Raw genomic sequence first — 21131 nt, 5'->3', positions numbered from 1 at the left:
TGACTGCCCGTAATTTGCCTGACAGAAAAAAAAAAGATTTCAAATCCACTTTTAGTAGAGTTCGAACTTAATGTGAATCGGCTATTAAAGTGAGTATTAAGTTCGAGTTTAGCCGCTAAATTGAAAACTAAATCAGTAAAATAATGCATAAAATTAAATATATTTGTTGCAAATTTTATTATAACTTGATAGGGAATTCCGCAAAGCAAATTTTCACAAAGTTTGTATTCCTTATAATGGATTATTAAACAAAAGTAATCGTGAAATAAGACGATTTTAGCAACTAAACTCGAACTTAGTACTCACCTTTAGCAACTAAACTGGAACTTAGTACTCACCCTTAAGGTGGGTACTAAGTTCGAGTTTAGCCGCTAAAATCAAAAATAAATCTGCAAAATCAGAATAAAATTATATCTTTTTGTTGCAAATTTTATTATAACTTGATGGGGAATGATCTAATGCAATAATTTAAAATTTTTATTTTCGCTGAAATGAATTATTAATGAAAAGTAACCGTGAAAAATTAGCAATTTAAGGTAAGTACTATGTTCGCTTTTCGAGTTGAAATTTTCGCGGTTACTTTATTAAAACAGTTCAATATAAAACAGATAAATTAACTCATTAGATTCGCAGTTTCTTGTTCCTCTAAATTTCGGCAAGACATTTTTAATATCATTTATAATTTTGATTATTTCAGGAAAAGTAATCGCGAAAATAAAGTTATTTTTAACTCGAAAACCGAGCATAGTACCCACTTTTAGCGCGATAATGCCAACTTAATACTGGCATTTAGGCTCAAAATCTACTAAAAGTGGATTCGAGGTCCCTTTTTTAAATTAAATGACATCTGAAATCTAGTTAAACTGGATTTTGGAAATGTAATTAATACTACAGATTGTGAACTTCTCTCTTATCATTGAGTGCAGCCTGTTTGGTCGAAATTGGGTCAAGGATGCAAGGCGGGCAAGCTCATCTACGCACCTCGGTGACTCCCATAAAATTGGTATATTAAGCCTCTATAGCAGATCCTAATCCGCAATCAAACATTCCGATATGTAAGATTAAGATAGGGATTGTATTGAGAAACAAAGTACTTTTTAAAAATTTGGGTAAGTGGGTTTTTCGATTTTTAAAATATTGAAAAGTGGCCTTTCAACTATTCTCCTTTTACCAACGTTTTTATACCCTTCACCACTACTGTGGTACAGGGTATAATAAGTTTGTGCATTTGTATGTAACGCCAAGAAGGAAATGTCTGAGACCCATCGTTTAGTATACCGATCGTCTTAGAATTAAATTCTGAGTCGATTTAGCGATGTCCGTCTGTCTGTCTGTCTGTCCGTCTGCCTGTCTGTTGATGTATTTTTGTGTGCAAAGTACAGCTCGCAGTTTTAGTCCGATTGTCCTAAAATTTGGTATAGGGTCCTGCTTCGTCTCAAAGACGATCCCTATTGATTTTGGAAAAAATCGGTTCAGATTTAGATATAGCCGCCATATATATTTTTCACCGATCTGGTCATAATTGGCGTGTATATCAACCGATCTTCCTCAAATTCCGTACATCCGAATATTTTATGAGTCTCGAAAAACTTGCAAAATATCAGCCAAATCGGTTCAGATTTAGATATAGCTCCCATATATAGCTTTCGCCCGAGTACACTCATTTGCCCAAGAAGGCCAATTTTTTACTCCGATTTAGTTGAAATTTTGCACAGGGAGTAGAATTAGCATTGTAGCTATGTGTGCCAAATTTGGTTGAAATCGGTTCAGATTTATATATAGCTCCAATATATAGCTTTCGACCGATTTACACTGATATGACCACGGAGGCCAATTTTTTGCTCCGATTTAGTTGAAATATTGCACAGGGAGTAGAATTAGCATTGTAGCTATGCGTGTCAAATTTGGTTGAAATCGGTTCAGATTTATATATATCTCCCATATATAGCTTTCGCCCGATTTACACTCATATGACCACAGAGGCCAATTTTTAACTCCGATTTAGTTGAAATTTTGCACAGGGAGTAGAATTAGCATTGTTGCTATGCGTTGAAATCAGTTCAGATTTAGATATAGCTCCCATATATATGTTTTTCTGATTTCGACAAAAATGGTCAAAATACCAATATTTTCCTTGTAAAATCGCCACTGCTTAATCGAAAAGTTGTATAAATGACTCTTATTTTCCTAAACTTCTAATACATATATATCGAGCGAAAAATCATAAATAAACTTTTGCGAAGTTTCCTTAAAATTGCTTCAGATTTAAATGTTTCCCATATTTTTTTACTAACATTGTGTTCCACCCTAGTGCATTAGCCGACTTAAATTTTGAGTCTATAGATTTTGTAGAAGTCTATCAAATTCTGTCCAGATCGAGTGATACTTAAATGTATGTAGTTGAGACAAACCAACACATTTGACGGATGTGATATGGTATCGAAAATTTAGATCTACAAAGTGGTGCAGGGTATAATATAGTCGGCCCCGCCCGACTTTAGACTTTGCTTACTTGTTTAATAGTAGAAAACGAATGGGCTAATGACAATTGTTGGAAAGTAGACTTTTGATGTGGCGACTTTCGACTTTTTTATGTGTTGTCTGAACTCGGCAATAGACTGCAGCAAAATAAAATTCGCTAAAAAAAGTTATAATTTTATTCTGTATAAGGTAGGTATTAAGTTCGCATTATCGCGCTAAAATACCCATTTGTTTAAAGCTACTTTCCTTAAATAATTCATTTGAAAGAAAATAAACTTTTTCAATCCTTGCTTTGGAGCATTCCCCATCAACTTTCAATTTGCCAAAAAAGTTATAATTTCGGTCTGGTTTTACAGACTTGATTTCGGTATTACGGGTAAACTCGGACTTAATAATTAACTTAATTCAAGGACCAGCGTCTATCGATGGTGTGGTGAATTCGACCGAGGTCGTAGTTCACACCAAGACAAATTTCTTGAAGGTCGTCCAAATTTAGTTGTTGTTCCGGAAACCATGGATGCTCTCATTAGCCTTTCTAGAGTATTTTAGTTAGGTTGATTTAGCCCCCTATCTATGATACAGTAATACATTGGAAAATCGTAGATAGGTTTTCAAATCCTGGGGGCTAAAAATTTTCTGGAGGGGCTAAGCCTTCCCCGCAGAGGCCTTTTTACGCTCATGGTTGTTCCAGAAACCATGGATGCTCTCAAAATTCCATCGCGGTGCTTCGAAACACGTCTATGACATCGTGGCAGGTGATGAATTATGGATTTACCTGCATGAGCCCTAGGTTAGGTTAGGTTAGGTGGCAGCCCGATGTATCAGGCTCACTTAGACTATTCAGTCCATTGCGATACCACATTGGTGAACATGAGCCCTAAAGTACATGGCAGTCGATTGTGTGTTTCAATATAGGCACAATCCAACAAAAGTTGCTTGCCCGCTAAGCACTTCAAAGCAAAGGATCGCCTGTTTTTCGGAAAAACTATGTCGCAATCGTACGACTAGAACAATGCAGAGCAGTCAATTCTGAGTGGTACACAACCAAATGGTTGTGTACCGCCGAAGACACTATTCACCAACAATGAGATCTCTAACACATCGGCTCAATGAACTGCAGTTTTTAGCACTTAAAACATCGATTTTATGGGTCATTCGCCGTGTAGTCCTGAATTGGCACCACATGACTTCTTTTTATTTCCACAATTTCCTTGTTCGCAACGAAAGTGCTGCCGTCAAGTGTCTTGGTAAGTAATACGACTTGTAGTAACTTTTGAAATCAATGAGGTTAGGAGTGGATGGAATCCACCTGAGCTTGGGTACTACTAGCATTATGTTTCACAGTGAAAATTACAATTTTAACGACTACTTTTCGTTTTGAAATTAAAATAAGAAAGGATAGAAAATTATGTTATCTCTGACTAATCAGAGATTGTGTTCGTGACCGTTAAAGTTTTTGTTTTGCGTGATACGTAACGTACCGCAAGCTCTACACGAGTAACTATGCCCAAGTAAATCACAGCAATTATATACCGTTACTATGACAACGATTTGATTATTTTCTATGCTTCCACAAAAATTAAAACTAGAATATAGGCAGAAAAAATGTTTACAAATTCTCATCCAAAACATACGGGAATATATTCAATTAAAGATGGCAAAATCGATAATCTTTATATCAAAATATACTTACGGTGTATAAATACACTATTAAAATTACCAAAATATGAAATACACAAATATGTTGCCAAAGAACCGGAGAAGAAGAAATCCCATGTCACAGAGTCCAGACCAACAACAACAAACGATGACAATGGGAATGATTGTACCATTGTAACATTAAAGTGGCAACAGAAAGTTTTTAGTAGAGCTGAATGTGAACTTTATAAGGACCTTAAGAATTGTGCTACTGAACAACAAAAGAAATATCATCAAATATTAAAGGAAGAGGAACGTACTCAGGCAGTCAAAGAAAAGAAGCTGCAACGAAAAAAACGCAATAGAAAATTGTCAAAGTTGACAACAACACGAGAAAGTGAGCATGAGGAAAATGGGGAAACCCATTTGATATTTACGTATATTCAAGATGATGGCTATGAACCCAAGGAAATGGATGCAATATCGGGTATATTGAAGGAATATCATTTTACTGAACCCTATGAAGTTATGTATGTATATGCCTCCCTTAATCCGGATACACAAATATTGCAATTAACCTGGTATCGGGATCAGAACTTACTCTTGATCTATCCAGATTTTAATAATTTTCAATTGGATCCATATCATATCGAATTGGATACAGATTATCGACATTTATATGCATATGGTATAGAGGATGCCTCCCACAAATTAGTAACGGAAAACGACGATGAATTTTTCTACTTACCCGAATTATCATCTATATCTCATTGGCGTTGTGACGATGAGCTTTCGAAAATATTTTCTATGCCACCAAAAAGAACACAACGTACTACGATATTTTTTACCATAGAAGATATTCGAGGATTTGAGAACGATAATATTCATGTACGCTATAGAATCCACTTGCCCCCATATACAATACTCGAAGAAGGCCTATTAGAGGCTTCTACACATTCTGCATCGGAAAATAATTCCCAAAAATCTTCGATTCACATTGGGTACGCTTGGCAATTGACTGTATTATGTGAGGAACAATTTGACCCCTCACATTGCTTGAAAATCTATTTTGAACTAATCTCTATTGATTCGTGGCTACGGGAAAGAAATGAAGGTTATTGCCATTATTCGATTCGCCTATTAAAGCCACTGCATCATAATATACAATTGCAATGCATACGTCCAGTGGATTCATTTCTAGAATCGTTAAACCGTCATTTTATTGGTGGCCGTCGAAAATTCAATTATATTCGTTTTGTAGGCGATGACAAAGAAAGCGATAATGGTGATAGTGGTGTCCATAGTCGTTATGGTCTACGTATGAGAAATTCAGGACAAATGCAGTTAAGTTGTCATATACTGACACAGCGAAATTGTGAGTTATTAAATCCTTGTGCTAATCGTACAAGTGGCATGACTCTGGATGATATTATGATGGCATATAAGGAAGCACGTAGACGTTTGGAAGCGATTAGTTTTAAATAATGTATGCCGGTGATAACTTAGATATAAGCAAATAAAATAAAGAATATAAATAAACGGTTGCCACTCGAGCCAAAAATAATCTACCAAAATTTTTTTCTATAAAAAAAAATTCTATAGAAAATTTTGTCAAAATTTTATTTCTATAGAAAATTTCGTCAAAATTTTATTTCTATTGAAAATTTTGTCAAAATTTTATTTCTATAGAAAAGTTTGTCAAAATTTTATTTCTATAAAAAATTTTGTTAAAATTTTATTTCTATAGAATATTTTATTCTATAAAAAAAATTCTATAAAAATTTTGTCAATATTTTACTCCTATAGAAAATTTTGTCAAAATTTTATTTCTATAAAAAATATTGCCAAAATTTTGTTTCTGTAGAAAATTTCGTCAAAATTTTATTTCTATTGAAAATTTTGTCAAAATTTAATTTCTATTAAAAATTTTACGAAATACAATATTTCTATAGAAAATTTTGTCAAAATTTTATTTCTATAGAAAATATTGCAAAAATTTTATTTCTATAGAAAATTTTGCAAAAATTTTTTTTCAATTGAAAATGTTGTTAAAATTTTATTTCTATTTTTGTTAAAATTTTATTTCTATAGAAAATTTCGTCAAAATTTTATTTCTATTGAAAATTTTGTCAAAATTTTATTTCTATAGAAAATTTCGTCAAAATTTTATTTCTATTGAAAATTTTGTCAAAATTTAATTTCTTTTGAAAATTTTGCGAAATACAATATTTCTATAGAAAATTTTGTCAAAATTTTATTTCTATAGAAAATTTTGTCAAAATTTTATCTCTATAGAAAATTTTGTTAAAATATTAGCTCTATACAATTTTTTGTCAAAATTTTATCTCTATAGAAAATTTTTTCAAAATTTTATCTCTATACAAAATTTTGTCAAAATTTTATCTCTACAGAACATTTTGTTAAAATTTTAGCTCTGTAGAAAATTTTGTCCAAATTTTATTTCTATAAAAAAATTAGTTAACATTTTATTTCTATAGAAAATTTTGTCAAAATTTTATTTCTATAGAAAATTTTGTCAAAATTTTATTTCTATAGAAAATTTTGTCAAAATTTTATTTCTATAGAAAATTTTGTCAAAATTTTATTTCTATAGAAAACTTTGTCAAAATTTTATTTCTATAGAAAATTTTGTCAAAATTTTATTTCTATAGAAAATTTCGTCAAAATTTTATTTCTATTGAAAATTTTGTCAAAATTTTATTTCTATAAAAAATTTTGTTAAAATATTATCTCTATAGAAAATTTTGTCACAATTTTATTTCTATAAAAATTTTTGCCAACATTTTATTTCTATAGAAAATTTGGTCAAAATTTTATTTCTATAAAAAATTTTGCCAAAATTTTATTTCTATAGAATATTTCGTCAAAATTTTACTTCTATTGAAAATTTTGCCAACATTTTATTTCTATTGAAAATTTTGTCAAAATTTTATTTCTATAAAAAATTTTGTTAAAATTTTATTTCTATAGAAAATTTCGTCAAAATTTTATTTCTATTGAAAATTTTGTCAAAATTTTATTTCTATAGAAAATATTGTCAAAATTTTATTTCTATAAAAATTTTTGTTAAAATTTTATTTCTATAGAAAATTGGTCAAAATTTTATTTCTATTGAAAAAATTGTCAAAATTTTATTTCTATAAAACATTTTGTTAAAATATTATTTCTATAGAATATTTTGTTAAACTTTTTGTCACAATTTTATTTCTATAGGCCACTCGAGCTAAAACTAATCTACCAAAATTTTATTCTATAAAAAAGGTTCCATAAAAATGTCAATATTTTATTCCTATAGAAAATTTTGTCAAAATTTTATTTCTATAACAAATTTTGCCAAAATTTTATTTCTATAGAAAATTTTGTCAACATTTGGTTTCTATTGAAAAAATTTTATTTTTTATTTCTATAGAAAATTTTGTCAAAATTGTATGCCGCTCGTGTAACAAACAATAAATTTTAATGTGCCTTAAGTACTTCCAAATGAAAACGCAGGCCAATGGGTTTTCTCTTTGTGAAGCCATGGCATGATATTAGCGTTTATTATAGTGTTGCTATATTTTTAGTTGGTGTGACGTTTTTACAAAGTCTAGAGTGATTCATCACTTAAGAATTCAGTTCATTGTTTCAAGAAATCAATGAATTATAAGAATTATTCTAAATTCAAAGACGGTGGCGTTGACAGTTAAGACCTACGATTACGAACACGATGACCTTTACCATTACTCGATGGGTCAATATCTTGGTAAGAGAGTTGCCTTTTATACTCCAAAATTCAACTTCTAGAGAAAATTTTGTCAACATTTAGACTTCTATAGAGGATTTTATCAAAATTTTATTTCTATAAAAAATTTTCTCAAAATTTTATTTCTATTCAAAATTTTCTCAAAATTTTATTTCTATTCAAAATTTTGTCAAAATTTTATTTCTATAAAAAAATTTTGTTAAAATTTTATTTCTATAGAAATTTTTTTCAAAATTTTATCTCTATAGAAAATTTTGTCTAAATTTTATTCCTATAGAAAATTTTGTCAAAATTTTATTTCTATAGGAAATTTGGTCTAATATTTATTCTATAGAAAATTTTGTCAAAATTTTCTATAGAAATATTGTTAATATTTTCTATTCAAAATTGTGTACCTCTTAGTATGACCGATACACAACAAATTCGCCACAACTTTTTGTGGACCTAAAATACCTTTTTATTTGAAATTTCAGCCATATCGGATAAAAATTGGGGTCTCTAGACGCTCAAGGAGTCAAATCGGGAGATAAGTCTAGATTTCCAATTTAAGGCAAATCGCATGAAAATTGCAGTGGTTCGGTTTATAGGGGAGGTATGTCAAAGCCTGGGCCGATATAACCCATTTTCGAACTTGGCCTGCGTGCAGACAAAAGACGAATATGTGCCAAATTTCAGGACGATAGTGCCATTATTATAGGCTGTAGCGTGATTACAATAAACAGACAGACGGACATGCTTATATCATCTTACAATTTCTCCCTGATCAAGAATATATACTTTATATAGTCGGAAATTCATATTTCGATGTGTTACAAACGGAATGGAAAACTTATTATACCTCCATTACCATTCAGGTGGTGGGTATAAAAATGGAAAACGATAAAAAACATTTTGTAATTTTATCAACATGTTGCCAACGAACATGTTTCTGTGATATATGTTGAATATACATTGACTACCAATAATAGTTCGCAAACGTTCTCTTTATTCGAAATATGGTACTCTTTGTATTCGAAATAAGAGCACAAATTAAAACCGAAATCGAATTAATTGAGAGTCCACTTTAATGAAATATTTGAGTTCTTTCTCATAACAGTACCGAATTGTTGTTGATGAAACATAGATGTAAGGATATCATCGGAATCATTTAACAACCACAATAAAAAGATTAGTCTAAGCTTGATTAATGGGGCTACTACTAAAGTAAAAGTTTATTGGCCCTGCCTGGAGCGTGTGTAAGTTTGGGATGGAATAGAATCTTTGTAAAAACTTTTAATGGGGTAATAACTTAAAAAAGAATTTCCTCTGAATATTCGTAATGAATGCACGAAAGGGGTTATTTCTGGAATAGATGATGATTTATCTAGAGAAATTTCTTAATTAATTGCCATACATTTGTTACATCTGTTTCTCGTTTTTAGTGGGAAGAATAACCTTAGTAAAGGGATTCTGGGGTCAATTTTAAAATGTTCGTTTGTCGTCATATGGAGGATACTGATGACTCTTTATTTTGTGTACTTAGATCTCTATACATGCTTAGAGCTATTACACTCTACAATATAGATATGGAGTATGTCTACATGCTGAATAATGTCCTTGGGATTAGGAGAAATTTATGGGCAATGCTGGAGTGGACTGTTCTTGGCTTACTATAGAGGCGGCTGAAGCAAAATGTCTTATGTATGGAATGCATACAACTAATACATATACATGTAGGGCAATGCCACCTGGTCCAGTCTTTTGACCATCAAAGTGTATGCCGCTCGTGTAACAAACAATAAATTTTAATGTGCCTTAAGTACTTCCAAATGAAAAAGCAGACCAATGGGTTTTCTCTTTGTGAAGCCATGGCATGATATAAGCGTTTATTATAGTGTTGGTATATTTTTAGTTGGTGTGAGGATTTTACAAAGTCTAGAGTGATCCATCACTTAAGAATTCAGTTCATTGTTTCAAGAAGTCAATGAATTATAAGAATTATTGTAAAATGCGTTGGCATTTAAGACCTACGATTACGAACACGATGACCATTACCATTCCTCTTTGGGTGTCATATATTGGGTCAATTGCTTGGGCTAAGGGGGTTGCCTTTTATACTTCAAAATTTAACTTCTAGAGAAAATTTTGTCAAAACTTTTACTTCTGTAGAAAATTTTGTCAACATTTAGACCTCTATAGAGGATTTTATCAAAATTTTATTTCTATAGAAAATTTTCTCAAATTTTTTTTCTACACAGAGCTAAAAGACCACATAAAATACCCTATAAATCAGAACAAAGTTTAAAAGATTTCTCTATACTTTTTCTCCAAGAAGAGCTCCGTCTAAATTTTAGAGAGAATTCCTTTTCAATAAAATTTAGTAGATAACCCGTAAAAATAAGAAGAAACCTTATTAATATTAAGAAGGTGACTGGTAGATATTAGAAGGAAACCTTTTAAATAAAATTAAGAAGATTCCTTGTAGAAATATGAAGGAATTCTTCTTCATAAAATTAAGACGGTTACTAGTAGAAATTAGAAGGCATTCTACTTATTATTTTCGTTTTAAATCATTGTTTTTATTAATTCATTCAATTGTTACAATATGTACTTATGATATTTATACATTAATTATAACTACATAATACAATAAAAAATAAAGGTCATGTTTTCCATATTTTTTTGGCTCTTATAACTTTTAATCCATTATTTAAGAGGTAAAAATGTATGGGCGGTCCATCTAAGGAATCAAAGTTGATAACTGTGTAATTTTGTGTCTCAGAACCAACTAAATATGATTGAAATCTCTCCGAAAAATGTATACATACATGATTTTTAACTACAATACTGACATTATTTTCTTTGATTAAAAAATCACATATTTCATAAATAAAAAAATTCTCGTTAGTTACTGAAACAATGTGTCCAATTTTAAATGATTTTCCCCTGAAAATAACGCTGTTTGTTCTGGTATATGAATTCAAATCGGATAAATTTAATGATGTAACATAAGAATTATCTTTTTCAATAGGAAGTATGTTTTCAAAAGCAAAATCGGGTTGAAAAAAGGTATTGTTTAAAATTGAGTTAGCAAATCTTATTGATGATTTTATTCCTAGGGATAGAGGAACATTTACTCTGGACGTTGTACTTCGTGCATATTTTTTATGTATTTGGTGTTCTGCCTCAAATCTAAACGACCATAGGTATCTCAGTGGTCCTAATTTCTTAATAATAGTGGGGTAATGTACAAGGTTATGATGTTTAGGTTTCAAAGTATCATTAAACAAACTTTGATATAGTTTGTTGTGCTCTTCAATCAATAGTTGAAGCTTATTTAATGCGTCATTATCAAAATTTGGTAATAATAGACAATCAATTATTTTAATGAAAAGGATTAAAAACTTATAAACAGAATCATTTGGTTCGACAAGATCGCCAATCATAAGTAGTACAAAATGGGAAAAAGTTTTCATTTGCTTAGCGCTCATTTTAAAATTAGAGCTTTTTATATGATTTTTTGTTACAGCGGGACAAACATTACCAATTTCTGTTTCGCCATATTGAAACATTTGCTTGCGATAATTAAAAGTTTCCAAAGTGAAAAATTTTTTTTCGTATATAAAGTAGTGTAAAATTTTTGAAAAATTATATTTACATATACCACTGAATAAATCATGCATGATATCGCATGATATGTTATCGGTGACATGAAAATATGGAAGAGAATTGAATATAGAATTGTTTTTAACACCAGTTGTAGTGGGGACATTTAATGCAATATCAAGTTCATAATTAATTTTATTTCTTAAAGAATTGGAATATTCGATACAATCAATGCGTGTCTCGTTCTTATTTCGTTTACATACCCTACAAAAAGAGTATGATGAAAATGAATTACTATATCCTAACGCTGTGTTGAGGCCTAAATTATCACCTAAAATCTGAACAAGCTGGATATAGATTTTGTAATGTTTATCACCCGTTTCTATATTCAAACCATCAATATATAATTTTTTAAAAATGTCTATTAATGGAGTGAGGGCAACATTTAAACCACATTCGTATAAATCTGTACATTTTACAAATCCGCATACAAATACATTCATGAGCCTGGCAGCTTGATGTTTTGGAATTGTTGGGAAAGTGTAATATATTCCACATATCTTCTGTTGGCAGGATTTCGAGCCTAAAGGATCATTGATCTCAAAATCGTCCATGTACAAAAAAAGTGGTACTATAATCTTTTGTTCATCACCATTTACACTTTTCCAAAAATCTCCATTTATAAAGCTATAATAAGTATTAAATTTTGACATGACCTCAACATTAGCTAGCATTATTTCCCAGACACCTTCACTTTCAAAAAATTTTTTAATTTGGAAAGGAATGTCAGCCAGTACTATTTCTGTCTTAGCGCTTGTCAAAGTTGGATTATTGTTTAAAACTATTCCAGATAAATCATTGCTTATAACATATTTTTGCGGATGTTTAAAAAGTTTCAAATTTTCCAATTCTTTAAGAAATTTATACTCAGAACTCACATTTAGAAATGGCTCAGATATATTTTGCATTATTTCTTTCGTTAGGTGTGCATTTTCATTCCTTTGAATTAAAGGATTTATCATTTCAGCTATTGGTACTGTAATACGCTCTGTTATAGCTTTTTGAATATTTAGTATGTCTTTCCTGGAGAAATGTGGATAATTGTGAAGCTCAAGGGTAAATGCAAGAATTGAATTTTTGAAATTTGATAGACATGTAAGTTGACACTCTTCAGGATGTTCTAAAGGTGTAGAAATTTCTTGTGGAACTAATGCTTGATTCAGAACATTATTTTCAGGGGAAGTACACTCTGTTTTATGTTTTCCTAAGTGTTTCTGAAATCTATATATGTTATGAAATATTTGATTACAGTTTTGTTCATTGCAAACAAATTTTGATATGGGTGGAAGTCCATGGTGTTTTTTTAAATGGGTTATAAGTAAAACCGATGTTAAGTGGCATTTATGACACAAATAGCAAGCAAATTTGGGCATTTTTAACAATCTTAAAACAAAAAGCAAAAATCTAATTATTTGTCTAATTTGCTAAGCAAATTTGATACGGAAGGAAAATCTTCAGACTTCAGTTCAAAAAAATATTGCTCTAAAAATACCCACACTTGCTTGCTATTATGGGAATAACCAATTTGAAATACATAACTTAACTTAATTATAACGTCGACACATTTCATTAAAGTGGAGCACTTCCATTTGAGCCCGTCGCAGTACACATAAAAAGCTGACATATTTGAAATATCTTCACCTACCGCAATAATGTGAGGCTGCAATGACTGTTTTCTGCTCGCGTACTCTTGAATGTTAGTTTCAATTGTCGGCATAACATCGTTCGGTGTAGTTACAAGCATTATAAACTCTGATTGGGCGTCAGCAATTGTTGGTTTATGGGTTTTGGTCAGACGTTGTGGTTGAAGAACAGCATGGAGCAGCAACAAAACAACAGCATATATAGAATCTGAAAAAATTATAAAAAAGAAATTATTTATTATTACATACATTTTAGAAATTCTGATTTTTTATACCATTTGATAAATTTTTTTCACCAAGTTTCGAAAGTAAAAGCTCTCGACTGGCTTGGTCTTTAACTTCTGTTGCTAAGACAGGGAGTATTTTTTTCTTGAAGCTGTCCAACTTCAAAAATAGCCGGTTGCCCATACCTGGATGCATTCTATCAAAATCAATGTCAACCTATTAGAAATAAATATATATTAATATTCAAATAAAAAATTATTTATTTATATCTTACCAATTCATAGCCCTGAAAATCATTGTAGCGTGGCCAATCTGCCAGTAAATTCGAAAGAGAGCCCTTATATTTGCTTCTTAAACACCATGTATCCAACCAAAATTGTTTAACTTTTTCCCAAGGAGTGCAGTTATTAGCAAGGCAACATTTTTTTTCGAATGCATCACCTAAATAAATGATATCGTACAAGTTAAATATTGTCAAAAGGACAAAGTAATACGACTGATAAGCACATACCATCAACATCATCTACATCAGATTCTTGTGTAGTAGGAAAAGTTTTGTTTTCTAATTTGATGGTGTTGGCCCAACGCGAGAACAATTTTCCGCTGGGATTCTTTTTCCCTTTTTTTCTCTCCATAAAGTAGAATTCCTAAATTAAAATAATAGATTAGAATTATTTTTTTAGTTATTGTTATCAAATTCAAGAACTTACTGGGGTTTCTTTAGGAAATACTTTGGAAATTTCATTCGCCCACCGCCTCATTTCGGAATATTGCATTTTACGACCAGAAGCAATATAATTATCCACAATACAATGAGTTAAAGATGTTTGATTTCTGCTATCCAAGCAGCCATTCTTTTCTTGGTAAGTCAACACAAGTTGTCCTTTCACTGTTTTTTTCAACAACTCAACAAGATTGTAAGAGGTCGAATTTTCAGAAGAAGCAGATTGGCATGGAGTGCATTCTCTTGATTTAGAAATTGACACATCTTGTGACAGTTTTTCAAGCCAATTGAGAATTCTGGAGTTCACCGATAAAGTGTCTTGGTCACAAATGAATGGAATGTTTTTTTGTTTCCGCCACTCCCTCAAACCTGCCTTAAACTTTATACGCTCTCCGAAATATTTCTCATCCACTTTATCAAAAAACAAGTCAACATCTTCAATTTCGGTTTTCTCGAGCACGAAATAGGAATTAATTCCACGCTCAATCAAAGTTGATATTATTTCATTCAACAAGCCCCAAGATTTAAAAAGTTCCACTACTTCATCCATCCTTGATTGAGAAGAAATAAATAAATAAAAAAATAAATAAAACTTTGAAGAAATTTTCTATAGAAATAAAATGTTAACAAAATTTTCTATAGAAATAAAATTTTGACAAAATTTTCTATAGAAATAAAATTTTGATAAAAATATCTACAGAAATAAAATGTTGACAAAATTTTCTATAGAAATAAAATTTTAACAAAAATATCTACAGAAATAAAATGTTGACAAAATTTTCTATAGAAATAAAATTTTGACAAAAATATCTACAGAAATAAAATGTTGACAAAATTTTCTATAGAAATAAAATTTTAACAAAATTTTCTATAGAAATAAAATTTTCTATACAAATAAAATTGTTACTAAATTTTCTATAAAAAGAAAATTTTCTATGGTAATGACATTTTGACAAAATTTTCTACAGAAATAAAATTTTGACAAAGTTTTCTACAAAATCAAAATTTTGTTAAAAATATCTACAGAAATAAAATTTTTAACAAATTTTCTATAGAAATAAAATCGATACACTGAAAAATAGTGCACCCACCAGGAAGAATACTTTCTGATCATTTTAAAAAGTTTTGAAAATCTTTAGAAAATGTTAACTTAACAGTGTTACAAACGCTGGTATCACGCCGATATCATAAAAATAAGTAAATATTTGTCAACAAATTCAATTCAATTATCGGATGAAATTTGTTTCTCTTGGGGCCTCCGGAGGTCAAATCTGAGAATCGGTTTATATATGGATCTGAGGATCGGTTTATACGCTCACGCACACTCACAATAGAAAAATTTTACTCACGCACGAAAAAAAATCAAGGCGCTCACGCACCCTCACGAAGCAATTAATTTTCCAAAACTCACTCACGAAAATTTTCTTGGCCCTCACACAAACAACAGAGAATTGTTACAAATGCACGCAAAATTTTGTGAGGAATTTACGCAAATTCACGTCTGCCAAATTATATAAATTCATTCGTTTAGTACACAACAATTGTTAATAGTGAAGAAATTTTAACATTTATTTAACATAAACTCCTTTCAAGAATTACTTAGCCTCTGTGTCTTTGACTTAAAAAATGCGCACAAAAAAACTGTATACTGACACAAAAGCAACAACGTGCATACATATGTATGTACACCCTCAAAAAAAATCGCTTCTTTAACATATGTTCCAAACATATTTTGCAGGAAGCACATATATTATTGGATACTGCCGAAACATTAATATGTTTGTTTTATGTGAACATATTATATGTTTGGAAGCAGTTTGAGCCCAAACATATTATATGCTTGGAAGAATTTTTCCCCAAAGAAGATTGTGCTCATTCCCTAACATAATTTTCACTTCTACGAAATTGTTAGTTCTTGGTACCTCTTTCTGTAATACAAATAATGTTGAAGAAATTATTCAATTTTTTAAATTTTACCTTTCGCCTGGACGGAGAATCGAACCGAGAACCATACAGTTTGTAAGCCAACACACTATCCACTGGGCTACGTAGCTGTTATAGTCACCAGTAGATAATTATCGTTATAAGTTACATTTATATAGCATAGTTTGCAGCGCCCACGAGCCCATGCAAACATAACATTATTTAACAGAAACATACATTTGTTTGCCACGTGGAGCAGTGGTTAGCATGTCTGCCTTGCATGCAAAGGGTCGTGGGTTCAATCCCTGCTCCGACCGAACATTTTTTTTTTGTTTTTTTTTTTTTTTTAATTTACACATTTATATTTATACTATATTAATTTATTTTAAATGAAACTTCGAAATGTGCGTTATTAAAGATTTATAGTCAGTAACAGTGCTTGATATAAACGAAATTGACTGATTTTTGGATAAAATATTATTTTTTATTGCAAAAATAACAATCTTGTAATAAAAAACTGTTTTTGTACAAAACTTTAAAATTTGGAAGGAATTCAAAAACTAACAAAAGAAGAACGTGGAGTCGAGTATAAACATACATACATAATTTTATAATATAAACATAAATTTATTTAGGAGTGAACAGTTTTTTACTAGCATTTAACACCATCGCTCTAAAATTCCTTTTATTTTTCTTTAATAATTCATTTTAAAGAAAATAAACTTTTTAAATTGTTTTAGCTGTAAAACTCGAACTTAATGCCCGCTTTTATATTTGATGGTGTCCGTCAACTCCTCGTGGACTACTTTTTAATAAAGAGGAACTAAAGTTTGTTTTTTTACATTTTACTGTGTAATTTTTCACTATTTCCTCCTTATTTCATTTTACTGTCCCAACTCTAAAAAGAGTATAGTGCCCTTTCGTTATTTTTATGAAGACCCCTGATTTCTTTTAACGAACCAAGAATAAAATTGTGCCCATAATGCCAAAATGATAAACAAAACACCTGTCCACACATACATAAAATGCTGCTCTCAAGGCGAAAACATAAGCTGTTTGTTTTTCAAATGTCTATTCTCTTGGTTCCGAATGTCCATTCTCTTTATTCAAATTAAATAATATTTAGACTTAAACATATCAAATGTTTGGCCTTATCATAAAACAGTTTTCCGAAACAACATACAAGCGGTTTCACAGAAATTGTTCTCTTTTGACTCTTTTGCTGTGTTATATTGATATCTTTCGTCAACTCTCCCGGTTTCCATCTCTATTTCTCTCTATACTCTCTCTGTCGCTTTGAATAAAATATCACAACATATGTATGTTTAGTCGAAATTTGTAAATTTATATATGTTTGTATTCACACATATGGTTTTTATGAAACATTGATGCCCCAAACATAATATATTCTAACATATTAACATAGATGTCCCAAACATTTAGTGTTAGTTTAGGAACATTACATGTTCGCACTTAAATATATTGTGGTTTAAAATCGTGCCCGAAACACATTTTGTTTATATCGGAACATATGAAAAACATATTTTTCTAACAGTGTATAAGGCGCAGGTCGTGACGAAAAAACATTTGTGCTTACCTAGAAACTTTGTCACAAGCCAACGCTGGCATATATGTATATGCACATTTGTTTAAATATGTATTAACTTTCTTTAAACTGTACACTTATGTAATTATGTTTTACAATTTCACTTTTTAACGCCTCAAATTCTTTTTTATGTATATTAATTTGATAAAATTCACTTACATTTTACAACACGAGGAACTAACACAAATCGAAGCACTTCATTTCACAGCTCAAAGTTGACTGATTGAATGTTCTCTTCTTACTAGTTTAGAATTAAAATTGGCTGATGCAAAAATAAACTACCGTTATTTTGATGTATGTATACGCATTTTAGTAGAAGAAGAGCGAATAAGAAGTTTTCTCCTTATTGTTAGTCGATCTCCTTTTCAATAAAATTAAGATGACACTTACAAAAATAAGAAGTTTAGCATCTTAATAATAAGAAGGTGATAATCTGTTACAAAAAAGAAGTTTTTCATCTGATTATGCTCATATTAAGACGAAAGAAACATATTTTTGAAAGAACAAGAGCAAATGAGAAGTTATCTTCTTATATTTAGCCGATTTTCTTTTCAATGAATTTTAGATGAAATTCAAGATAAAAATGAGAAGATTTTCTAGTAAACATTTCGTCAATCTTGTCCCTGTCGCTCTCCTTTGTCACCAAGTTTTTTTAAAAGTCAATCTCCTTATTTTTAGGTGACATTTTTGGCTCTGTGTATAGAAAATTTTCTCAAAATTTTATTTCTATAAAATGTTTTTTCAAACTTTTATTTCTATAGAAAATTTTCTCAAAATCTTATTTCCATAGAAAATTTTCTCAAAATTGTATTTCTACAGAAAATTTTCTTAAAATTTAACTTCTAAAGAAAATGTTGTTACCCCCATTTTCATAAAGCTCCGTTAGTGTTCCGTTAACTAACCAACTTTTGAACCGTATTATGGACGAAGCTGTCATCTTGCATATATATTCCATATGCCAGTTAGGAACTTAACTGACGAAAATTTTTCAGATAAAGTTAACTGGAGAAAAGATATTTGCAATTTACTTTCTGTTAACTGGCAGTTAAAGCCTAACGGAGCTATATGAAAATGGCCGTTAAAGTTATAACTTCTATAGGAAATTTTATCAAAATTTTAACTTCTTTAGAAAATTTTCTCAAAATTTTATTTCTATAGAAATTTTTCTCAAAATTTTATTTCTATAAAAATGTTTTTCAAAATTTTATTTCTATCGAAAATTTTCTCAAAATTTTATTTCAATAGAAAATTTTCTCAAAATTTAACTTATAAATAAAATTTTGTTAAAGTTTTAACTTCTATAGGAAATTTTATCAAAATTTTAACTTCTATAGAAAATTTTCTCAAAATTTTATTTCTAATTATACAATTATTATTCGAGCTTTATGGACACATATAGATTAAGGAACATGGTTAATAGAGCCATTGAAAAGAAAACGCCAGATACAAATCTATACACGCCTGGACTGTACATGTTTCGGTTCGGGCGAATGAACCTTTCCACAGCCTTTAGTATAGATCTGGCTGGGAGAGATAAGAAAACCAAATGTTTTCTCCATAAGGAGTTAGCATAAAGGGCCCAAAATTGAGTTATCTCCCCCAGCCAGATCTATACTAAAGGCTGTGGAAAGGTTCATTCGCCCGAACCGAAACATGTACAGTCCAGGCGTGTATAGATTTGTATCTGGCGTTTTCTTTTCAATGGCTCTATTAACCATGTTCCTTAATCTATATCTGTCCATAAAGCTCGAATAATAATTGTATAATTAGATATAATGCATTTGGACGTCAATTGCCTGTTTCGGTATCAGGCTAACATGTAATATAATAAAATTTTATTTCTATAGAAAATTTTCTCAAAATTTTATTATTAGTTTTTTATTTGATTTTTGGTCGACCTTTTGTTAGAATAATAAATTCATGTTTTTTCAAGGTCGAGGTCTTTTTTAAATAATTTATATATTTTTCTTATTAATTCGCGATTGCGATATTGAATCGAGTCGAGACCATATACCAAAACCATGTACCAAATTTCAGTCGGGTCGAATGAAATTTGCTTCTCTTAGAGGCTCCTCAAGCCAAATCTGGGGATCGGTTTATATGGGGCTATATATAATTATTGACCGATGTGGGACCAATTTTTGCATAGATGTTAGAGACCATATACTAACACCATGTACCAAATTCAGCCGGATCGGATGAAATTTTCTTCTCTTTGAGGCTCCGCAAGCCAAATCTGGGGATCGGTTTATATACGGGCTATATATAATTAAGGACCGATGTGGACCAATTTTTGCATCGTTGTTAGTGACCATATACTAACAAAATGTACTAAATTTCAGCCGGATCGGATGAGATTTGCTTCTCTTAGAGGGTCTGCAAGCCAAATTTGGGGGTCAGTTTATATGGGGGCTATACGTAAAAGTGGACCGATATGGCCCATTTGCAATACCATCCGACCTACATCAATAACAACTACTTGTGCCAAGTTTCAAGTCGATAGCTTGTGTCGTTCGGAACTTAGCGTGATTTCAACAGACGGACGGACGGACATTCTCAGATCGACTCAGAATTTCACCACGACCCAGAATATATATACCTTATGTGGTCTTAGAGCAATATTTCGATGTGTTACAAACGGAATGACAAAGTTAATATACCCCCACCCTATGGTGGAGGGTATAAAAATGGTTAGTATCGGTCCATGTTTTGGGAGATCGATCTATATGGGGGCTATACCAAAACATGGAATGATCCTCATCATTTTTGACACACCTCTTTATGGTTCTAAAATACGTCTAGATTTCTAATTTCAGGCAAAGTAGATAAAAACTAAGGATTCTAGAGCACAAGAAGTAAAATCGGGAGATCGGTCTATATGGGGGCTATACCAAAACATGGACCGATACTAAACATTTTTGGCAAACCTCTTTATGGTCCTAAAATACCTCTAGATATCCAATTTCAGGTAAATTGGATAAAAACTACTGTTTCTATAAGCCCATGACCCCGAATCGGGAGGTGTGATCACTAGAGACAGACAGACGGACATGGTTATGTCGTCTTAGAATTTCTCCCTGATCACGAATATATATACTTTCTATAATCGGAAATCGATATTTCGATATGTTACACTAACAGAAAAAGTTTCGTTATATTAACGAAATATGCCAATGAAACAAATTCGTTAATACAACGAATTTTTTCGTTAATATAACGAATTTTCTGCAAATCAACGTAACGTTTCGTACTATTAACGTATATTTTCATTATATTAATGAAAATGTTTCGTTGGCTGACTTTTAATGAAATTTTCTTTGTGTGTACAAACGGAATGACAAACTTATTATACCCCCATCACCATTCTATGGTGGTGGTTATAAAAATATGTCTTCTATAGGAAATTTTATCAAAATTTTAACTTCTATAGAAAATATTGTCAAACTTTTATTTCTATAGAAATTTTTCTCAAAATTTTAATTC

At 30.7% G+C, this 21131-nt stretch overlaps 3 protein-coding genes across 4 annotated transcripts; 1 reads left to right on the top strand and 2 right to left on the bottom strand.

Annotated features, from left to right (window-relative positions):
• Positions 1-4061: 4061 nt before the first annotated feature.
• On the top strand, positions 4062-5665 carry Mks1 (Meckel syndrome, type 1). Its single transcript, XM_075302300.1, has one exon. The coding sequence runs from the start codon at positions 4087-4089 to the stop codon at positions 5602-5604; it is 1518 nt and encodes a 505-aa protein (XP_075158415.1). The 5' UTR covers positions 4062-4086; the 3' UTR covers positions 5605-5665.
• Positions 5666-10412: 4747 nt separating this feature from the next.
• LOC142230416 (uncharacterized) lies at positions 10413-12900 on the bottom strand. Its single transcript, XM_075301060.1, has one exon. It carries the CDS (start codon positions 12898-12900, stop codon positions 10525-10527), a length of 2376 nt encoding a protein of 791 aa, XP_075157175.1. The 3' UTR covers positions 10413-10524.
• Positions 12901-12931: 31 nt separating this feature from the next.
• Positions 12932-17941, bottom strand: LOC142230417 (uncharacterized). 2 transcript variants are annotated; one of them, XM_075301062.1, is made up of 6 exons: positions 17808-17941; positions 14106-14670; positions 13907-14042; positions 13670-13836; positions 13446-13611; positions 12932-13378 (listed from the first exon to the last, which is right to left on the bottom strand). In XM_075301062.1, coding segments are annotated over exons 1-6 (1479 nt in total). In that variant the 5' UTR covers positions 17810-17941; the 3' UTR covers positions 12932-12935. The 2 variants fall into 2 exon arrangements, with proteins under 2 accessions (XP_075157177.1, XP_075157176.1); XM_075301061.1 differs by lacking the exon at positions 17808-17941 and adding an exon at positions 17640-17794.
• Positions 17942-21131: the final 3190 nt, after the last annotated feature.

Source organism: Haematobia irritans, chromosome 3 (assembly GCF_050003625.1).
Source record: "Haematobia irritans isolate KBUSLIRL chromosome 3, ASM5000362v1, whole genome shotgun sequence".
Classification (NCBI taxonomy): domain Eukaryota; kingdom Metazoa; phylum Arthropoda; class Insecta; order Diptera; family Muscidae; genus Haematobia; species Haematobia irritans.
The sequence above is the reverse complement of the archived record's forward strand: the minus strand, read 5'-3'. Positions and strand labels throughout refer to the sequence as shown.

Bases quoted from the DNA above. Each gene is read 5' to 3' on its own strand.
- LOC142230416 (XM_075301060.1), bottom strand. From the start codon at position 12,900: ATGCCCAAATTTGCTTGCTATTTGTGTCATAAATGCCACTTAACATCG.
- LOC142230417 (XM_075301061.1), bottom strand. From the start codon at position 17,671: ATGCCAGCGTTGGCTTGTGACAAAGTTTCTAG. The intron at 13,837-13,906 runs GTATGTGCTTAT...TCATTTATTTAG, and splicing joins TGATGTAGATGATGTTGATG to GTGATGCATTCGAAAAAAAA. The intron at 13,612-13,669 runs GTAAGATATAAA...TATTTCTAATAG, and splicing joins ATTTTCAGGGCTATGAATTG to GTTGACATTGATTTTGATAG.
- Mks1 (XM_075302300.1), top strand. From the start codon at position 4,087: ATGTTTACAAATTCTCATCCAAAACATACGGGAATATATTCAATTAAA.